Source organism: Geotrypetes seraphini, chromosome 16 (assembly GCF_902459505.1).
Source record: "Geotrypetes seraphini chromosome 16, aGeoSer1.1, whole genome shotgun sequence".
Classification (NCBI taxonomy): domain Eukaryota; kingdom Metazoa; phylum Chordata; class Amphibia; order Gymnophiona; family Dermophiidae; genus Geotrypetes; species Geotrypetes seraphini.
The window spans coordinates 13,295,410-13,304,390 of record NC_047099.1 but is presented as its reverse complement, the minus strand read 5'-3'; the positions used below and the strand labels follow the sequence as shown (position 1 = coordinate 13,304,390).

At 42.9% G+C, this 8,981-nt stretch overlaps 1 protein-coding gene across 1 annotated transcript; it reads right to left on the bottom strand.

The window, feature by feature from the left end:
* Positions 1 to 779: 779 nt before the first annotated feature.
* LOC117350296 (olfactory receptor 5V1-like) lies at positions 780 to 1,709 on the bottom strand. The gene has a single exon (XM_033924531.1). The coding sequence runs from the start codon at positions 1,707 to 1,709 to the stop codon at positions 780 to 782; it is 930 nt and encodes a 309-aa protein (XP_033780422.1).
* Positions 1,710 to 8,981: the final 7,272 nt, after the last annotated feature.

Sequence of the window (8,981 nt, the reverse complement as noted above, 5' to 3'; positions counted from 1 at the left end):
TAAAAATTAATATAAGATCTGGTAACCGTATTCCAATATAAATAGGTTAGGACCAATAATCAGCCACCTGCAATCAGTATTTTCTTGACTGATGCTGGCATTAGACATAGAAATTCAATGTCGGGCCACGTCTGGGTTCCAACATTGAATTTCCAGGTTTATGGAGCTGGTAAAAATGGGGCTGGTTAAGCACTTAGCTTGCCAATGAAGAACCACATAAAGATAAGACACATTGTAGAGTCCTATTTATGTGGTTATCTTAACTGCTTAAATGCTGAATATTCCTTCCCAGTTTCACTTGCAGGAGGAAACAAACAACCGGGTAATTTCTTTACAATCTACATGCGTTTTAACAACTATGAACAGTATAGTGTCATCTGCAAATTTAATCACCTCACTTGTCGCTCCAATTTCCAGATCATCTATCAGTGTATGTCATATATCAAAAATGGGATATAGAAAAGTAAATGATTTTTCTACATAAGGCCTAAATACTAGGCAAAGTATAATTATCATAGATATTCATAGGCCAAAAGTGAAAATATTTCCAACAATTTTAATTATGTATAATATATAAATATTAGATTAACATGTTTTTATTTTAATGACTTTATAAACATATCCTAGTATTTTATAAATGTTTAAAACTGCACAAAACTTCAGATTAAAAATGAATATGAAGAATCTCTCCGATCCATAGCTTTGACATTGAAAATCATATAAGGTCCCCTTGATTGCTGTACTAAGAAGAAAGTTCTTCAGACAAGGCCTCAATTTGGTCAATGTTTCTTGGATAACAGTTTCCTGAGTGCCCCATGTACTTCTTTGTTCCTGAAGCTATAGATCATGGGGTTAAGCATAGGTGTCACAATGCCAAATAGTACAGGGATCACCCGATCTTGGTCCAAGGAATAGGTTGACGTAGGTCGTATGTAGGTAAAGATAGCAGTCCCAAAAAACAGGCCAACCACAGTGAGGTGAGAGGCACAAGTGGAGAAGGCTTTCAGCCTTCCTTCTCTGGAGCGGATTTTGATGATTGCAGATATGATATAAATATAAGATAATAGAATAAAAAAGCAAGATCCTACAATGACTGACCCACCAGAAGAATAGATCATAATTTCATTTATAGAGGTATCGGCACAAGCCAGCTCTAACACCGGTGGGATATCACAAAAAAAGTGATTTATTTGGTTTGACCCGCAAAAAGGTAAACGGAAAGCAAGCGCGGTATGTATCAAGGAGTTTAGGCTCGCAAGGCTCCAGCTGGCAGCCGCGAGCAGCGTGCACACTGTCCTGTTCATGATGGTGGTGTAATGCAAAGGCTTACAGATTGCCATGTAGCGGTCATAAGACATCACTGCCAGGAGAATGCACTCCACGCTACCCAAAGCTATAAATGAATACATTTGAGTGATGCAGCCAATGAACGAGATGGTCTTCGCTTGAGCCAAGAAGTTCATTAGCATTTTGGGCACAGTGGTCGATGTGAAACAGATGTCCAAGAAGGAGAGGTTGCGCAGAAAAAAATACATAGGGGTGTTAAATACGGGAAATATGCTGACGGTTACTATTATGAGCATGTTACCTGTCAGAGTCATTAAGTAAATAATCAGAAATACCCCAAAGAGAATTAATTCTTGCTGATGTGAATTTGCAAGGCCCAGGAGGATAAACTCGGTTACCAGGGTTTGATTTTGTTTCACCATTTGAAAATCTGTTAGGAATGAAACAAGCAGACAAAAAAGAGATTTAAAGGCATGGAGCTCCATTTTACAGAGAATTTATTTACTGGGATATATTAATGAAGAGATTCACCCAAAGCAGTTTACAATTCATCCTATATAATAAAACCCTAGCCGCGCATGCGCACTTACCTGCGTGCTTCCGTGATCGCTCATCTGTGGCCAGCAGGAGTGCGTATGCAGCGACCAGACAAATCAGAAAGCGGAGAAACACAGCACAGCCGGCGACTCCTCCCTCCCGCCCTCACTCACCGTCAAAACCACCACCGCCAAAGCCTCCTCCTTCTTGCCGGCTCACCCGCGTTTAAATTCAGAAAAAAGCGCTGCACCGCGCTAACGCTGGCCTCGCCGTCTTCTGTCCACTGCGGCCCGCCCTCTCTGACTACTTCCTGTTTCCGCTAGGGTTGGCCGCAGTAGATAGAAGATGCCGAAGCCAGCGGTAGTGCGGTGCAGCATTTTTCTCTGAATTTAAATGCGGCGCCTGGGAAGGGGGCGGCGGGAAATGCTGCTGCTGCTGCACAGGGAAGGCCGGGAAATGCTGCTGCTGCACAGGAAAGGCCGGGAAATGCTGCTGCTGTACCGGGAACTGTGTGTGTGTGTGTGGGGGGGGGGGGAAATGCTGCTTCTGCACAGGGAAGGCCGGTAAATGCTGCTGCTGCACAGGGAAGGCCGGGAAATGCTGCTGCTGCACAGGGAAGGGTGGGAGGGAAATGCTGCTGCTGCTGCACAGGGAAGTGGAGGGGACGAAGAGGGAAAGGGGGCCTGGGAGCAATCTTGGTTTGCTTTGGGGGAGGGGAGACAGAAGGGGGCCATGGAGAGACAGAAAGACAGGCAGGCAGGCAGCACATTAGATCGAAAGACAGACACACAGAAAGACAGCAGGCAGGGAGAGAGATAGAAAGAAAGAAAGACAGACAGACAGGGTGCCAGAGAGAGAACCAGAAAGAAAGAAGGACAGACAGCGGGAGGGAGAAAGACAGAAAGAAAGGAAGAGAGAGACAGGGGCAGGGAGAGACACAGAAAGTAAGAAAGAAAGAATGACATATATTCTAGCACCCGTTAATGTAACTGGTTTAAACACTAGTTGAACAATAATTAGATACTCTTAAGTATATTCCTATCTGTCTTAGCAGGCTCACAATCTAATGTGGTACCTGAGCCAATAGAAGTTTAAGAGACTTGTTCAGAGTCACAGGAAGAAACATATGAAAATGGCCCATCCAGTCTGCCCATCCGCAGCATCCACTATCTCGTCCTCTCCCTATAGGTTATGGCTCTTTGCACCTGCATTGTAAGGTCATAGAAACATAGAAACATGATGGCAAATAAAGACTAAATACTATTACTACAATTTATCATTTCTATAGCACTGAAAGGCATGCGTAGCACTGTGCATTTAACAAGCAATAGATGGTTTCTGCTCATAAGAGCTTATAATCTAATTTGAACAGACAGACAGGGTTGGGGAGTTTCTTGCAGAGAGAATGATAGGCTGGACATACGATGAGTGGGAGTTAGGTGTTGAAAGCAGCCTTGAAAAAATGGGTTTTTTTAGCTTGGATTTGAATACTGCTACAGACGGAGCTTGACGTATTGACTCAGGAAGTCTGTTCTAGGCACACGATGCAGCAAGATAAAAGGGACAGAGTCTGGAGTTGGTAATGGAGGAGAAGGGTATGGATAAGAAGGACTTATCTGATGAACAGAGTTCATGGGAGGAAGATAGGGTGAGATGAGTGAGGAGAGATATTGGGGAGCAACAGAGTGCATGCACTTGTAAGTCAGTAAGAGGAGTTAGCCCGTGCAATCTGCCCATCCGCAGCATCCACCATCTCCTGCTCTCCCTAAGAGATCCCACATGCCTGTCCCACGCTTTCTTGAATTCAGAGCAGACTGGGATTGAACTTGCAACCTCAGGGTGCTGAGGCATCAGTTCCAACCACTAAGCCTCCAGGCCCAGGAGCAGTCTTTTTTTTTACATTCCACAGGAGTTCATATAGGGATTAGTTTCTACATATTGTACCCAGATTTGTGTACGCAAATTAGTGAGCTCAATGACATCACTAATTGGATGTTAATAACCAGTTTTTGAATAGTAATAATAATAATAACTTTATTTTTCTATACCGCCTTAGTCAGGCGACTTCTAGGCGGTTTACATTGTAAGAAGGCTGGACATTCAGCGAGTAGCAAGAGGTCTTAGTACAAAACGATAAGTCTACATACAATACAGTACAGAACAATACAGTGAGTCTAAATACAATACAATACAATAAGACTAGATACAATACCATACAATGTGTCTAATACAATATAATAGTCTAATGGGAAACTAACGTGCTAACTGGAGTTCTAGGGGTAATGAATACCTGAATACTTTAGAGCTTACATATGAGTAGGAGTTCTATGAGTAGAGGATATCTGAATAGATGAGGAGCTTCTTGAGGGGAAGAAAGGCGTATACGGGGAGGGGAGTCCTAGTGAGGGAGGGTCTTAGTGAGGAGGGGGACCGTTTTAGTCAACAAATTTTGCGAATAGGGCGGTTTTGATCGATTTACGGAATGCACTGTAAGACAGATTGGGTTCGTTTATGTAGTTTTTCAGCCAAACTTGCTGTCTGCTTGCTTGGAACTTAAAGGTTCTATCCAGGAATGACTTGTATCTGCAGCCTGTAATCTTTGGGTATGCAAAGATGTTTTTGTTTCTGGTTGCTCGTGTGGGGTTGTGCAGGATGAAGTGAGTTTGCAGGTAGGAAAGTGCTAGTCCCCAGGCTTGCCTGAAACAGGTGCAAGCAAATTTGAATAGTATTCGCGCTTCTATTGGAAGCCAATGCAGTTTTTTGTAGTAGGGGCTGATGTGATCGTTTTTTCTTAGTCCGAAAATTAGGCGAACGGCGGTGTTTTGTATTAATCTCAGTTTTTTTATTGTTTTTTGTGGGATGCCCAGGTAGATGGTGTTGCAGTAGTCAAGAATGGATAGGATCAGTGCCTGTACCAGCAACCTGAATGAAGTTGGGTCAAAGTATTTTTTTTATGGTCCTTAGTTTCCATAGCGTGTAAAAACATTTTTTCACTAGTGAGTTTGTGTGGTCAGTCATAGTTAGATGAGTGTCTAGAGAGATACCGAGTATTTTTATGTTTTTGGAAATTGGGTATTCGTGATTGTTTATTTTTATCGATGTTTTCGTAATTTTGTCATTAGGACTAGCCAGAAAGACTTTTGTTTTCTCTGCGTTTAGTTTTAGTTTGAAATTAGTGGTCCATTTATCAATTTCGGTCATTATGTTTGAGAGGTTGTCTACAATTTCTTTTGTGATGTCGTTTATGGGGATTAGAATGGATATGTCGTCTGCCTAAATGTAGTGTATTAAGTTGAGTTTTTGTAGGAGGTGACCCAAGGAGGCAATGTAGATATTGAAAAGGGTGGGCGATAGGGGGGAACCTTGAGGTACGCCTGAAGGGTTTTTCCATGGTTTGGAGTAGTTTTCGTTGCTGATTACTTGGTAGGATCTGTTTATTAGGAATTCCTGGAACCATTTCTTTGCCTTTCCAGAAATTCCCAGTTAATTGGCACTCAGTATTGCCACGTGGATCTGGCTGCATGCTATTCTATCAGGCAGGGTGTCTAACTCTCATAGCATAAGTGGCATAGTAAGGCAGGGGAGGGGGGTGGTCCGCCCCGGACGCCATCTTGGTTGGGACACCGTTACAACTCTTCCTCTCCACTCCCGCTCCTTCCCACTTCTCCTTGCGCCACGTGTGTGCCTTCACTCCCCCCCCCAACACACACACACACACTGTGCTAATGTCAGCTCTCCCTCTGATATCATTTCTGGGTCCCGCACCTAGGAAGTGATGTCAGAGGGAGAACCAACGCTGACACGGGCTACAGGTTGGTGATTCTGTTCGTATGGTGGGGGTGGGGAAGGAATGGGGCAGAAAAGAAGGGGAGGGGTGTCACCTCCCCCAAGAGCATCTCACTCTCGCTACACCACAGAATAGCACGTATCTCAAAAGGGGTGTGGCCAACGGAGGAGCATGGCTGTGTCAGGAGCATTCACTGAGTCATTGCACCTAACTTGTGTGCTGGCATTTAGTCCAGGCTTCAGCAGGCATAAGTCTGGAACTCAAAATTCGACGCAGGATCTGCATGCAAGTGTTTATCTTTTATAGAATAGTGCTTAATGCAGATTTTTTTTTTTTTTGGTGCCTAATTTTGAGTACCATTTATAGAACCTGACCCACAGTTGATTGACTATTCAGTGGAAGTAGCCATTTTATAAAAATACAGGCTGAAAAATGAATGACATGAACCCAGCAGCTTCCTTGTGGACAGTGGCATAGCAAGGGTGAAAGGTCCCCGGGGTAGTGGCACCATGCCCCACCCTCTTCTTGACCCCCACCCCATCCGTTTCTTCCCTGTCCCCTCCTGCCACATGCACATGCCCCTTCCCTTCTTCCATATCTCTTTAACGTTCCCGGCGCGATCAGCAACCCCAACCTGCTGCTCGCACAAGTGTCAGCTCTTCCTCTGAAGTCACTTCCTAGGCATGGATCCAGGAAATTAAGCCAGAGGAAGAGCTGAAGCTGGTGTGAGCAGCAGTTTAGGGGAAGGGGTGTGCGCACATGGTAGTAAGGGAGGGGAAGGAAGAAGGGGCAAGGGGCAAAGAGGAGGACAGGTGCCAGCACCCACACCAAGATGGCCCCCCACCCCCCCCTTACTACACCACCGCTTGTGGGGGCGTTGACATATGATGATTGGCTGCCGTTTGAGGCTAGAGTGTTATTTAAATTTGGATGCATTTGTTTTAAAGTTTTATTTGGCTTAGCGCCGGCTTACCTTGTTTCTCATTTTATTTTTTTTTATTTCTTAGAAAGATATTCGTAGATCTGGTTGGTTTTATTTTCCTTCAGCAAATTCATGTTGTTTCAAAAAATTTTTGGACAGGACCTTAGCATTCCAAGCAGGATTAATGAATTTATGTTTGAATCTTCTTGTTTCTCCATTTCTTACTTACTATCAGTTTCGAAAAGATCTTAAAACCCACTTATTTAAACAATATAATATACATTACTGATTTTCATATTATCATGTAGTTATAATGTACTTTTAATCTTTTTATCTATACTTATTTTAGTTTATATTGTGTTTTTTTTATTCATTAGTTTCAATGCTTGTTTTAGTTACTTAGAATTTTATTATGTATGATATTATTATATTGTATGCTGAGTACCTATTGTGTAAACCGCTATGAACTGCTGGTTATTATTAATTATTATTAAGAACATAAGAAGTTGCCTCTGCCGGGTCAGATCAGGGGTCCATCGCGCCCAGCAGTCTGCTCCCACGGCGGCCCATCAGGTCCATGACCTGTAAGTGATCTTTTGTCTATAACCCTTTAATCCCCATTTTTCTTCTATCTATACCCTTTCATGCTCATATCTCCCTCATGATATGTCTATATCCCTCAATCCCTGTATCCTTCAGGACTTGTCCAATCCCTCTTTGAATCCCCTTAATGTACTCTGTCCTATCACATCCTCCAGTAGCGCATTCCAGGTGTCCACCACCCTCTAAGTGAAAAAAATTTCCTAGCATTGGTTCTAAACCTGTCCCCTTTCAATTTCTCCGAGTGCCCCCTTGTTCTTGTAGCTCCCAATAGGCTGAATAATCTGTTCCTTTCTACCTTCTCTATGCCCTTCATGATCTTGTAAGTCTCTATCATGTCTCCTCTGAGTCTTCGCTTCTCCAGGGTAAAGAGCCCCAGCCTTTCTAGTCTCTCTGTGTATGAAAGGTTTTCCATACCTTTTATCATTCTTGTCGCTCTTCTCTGAACCCTCTCAAGTATCTCCATGTCCTTCTTTAGGTACGGCGACTAATATTGAACACAGTACTCCAGATGTGGTCGTACCATCACGCGGTACAGCGGCATGATGACTTCTTTCGTTCTGGTTGTAATACCCTTCTTAATAATACCCAGCATTCTGTTTGCCTTATTCGAGACTGCTGTGCATTGTGCCGTTGGCTTCATTGTTGTGTCCACCAGTACACCCAAGTCTCTTTCAAGGTTACTTCCCTCTAGTATTACTCCCCCATTCGGTAGCCGAACATCGGGTTCTTTTTCCCTATATGCATGACCTTGCATTTCCCTACATTGAAGTTCATCTGCCATTTATTCGCCCACTTCTCCAGTTTGTTCAGGTCCCTTTGTAGGTCCTCGCATTCTTCCGCAGTTCTAACCTTGCTACAGAGTTTAGTGTCATCCGCAAATTTTATAACTTCACACTTCGTCCCTGTTTCCAGGTCATTAATAAATACATTGAACAGCAGCAGTCCATATATAAGTGGTCTAACTTCTATGTGTGGCTTTTGATTTTACAAATCTACAAATATAAATGCTGACAATTAATTTGTGAGACCAAAATTTTAACTTGGGTTCATTTAGGAGGTAGAATGAAATTACCGACACTAACCCCCTCTTTTATGAAACTGCGATAGCAGTTTCTAGCGCGGGGAGCCACGCTAAATGGCCCGCGCTGCTCCCAATGCTCATAGGAACTCAGTTAGCATCGGGAGCAGTGTAGGCCATTCAGCACGGCTCCCCAAGCTAGAAACTGCTAGTGCAGTTTTGTAAAAGGAGGCCTAAGCCTTGGCTGAAACAATTTGTTAAAACCTATTCATACCTTTGAGACTGGTATAAAACCTTTAAAGGAGTGGCCCAGTGGTTACAGCACCCTGAGGTTCTCCCTGTGATCCTGGGCAAGTCACCTAACTCTCCATTATCCCAGGTACCATAGTTAAATTGTGAGTCTGCCAGGACAGATCGAGAAAAATGGTTAGAATATCTGATTAGTATTCAGTGTATAAATAAATAAATAAAACATGACATGGGAATTTTAACCCATATGCCTGCTTTTTGTGCCATCCAATCATTACTTCTCTGTGTGGTATGGATTTCTGTGTTTAAATAGCAGCTTTTTGAAATTGATATTCACGTACTGTATGTGTGGTGCAACTTTCATGCAAATATATTTCTGAAATTATGACCAAAAACATTGGTTCCCAAATCTGGTCGTGGAGTCACTCCAGCCAATTACAGATACAAAAAGTTGGGTTCTGAGTTAGGACAATCTATATTGGAGTTATTGTGTTCAAGGCATTGAAAATAATTTGAGCTCCCTGCTAAGGAAGTAGCTATAATTTTAGGGATTATTTGAAAAATAAGATTATGCATCT

Excerpts from the sequence above, each read along its gene's own strand:
- LOC117350296 (XM_033924531.1), bottom strand. The coding sequence starts at position 1,709 with ATGGTGAAACAAAATCAAACCCTGGTAACCGAGTTTATCCTCCTGGGC.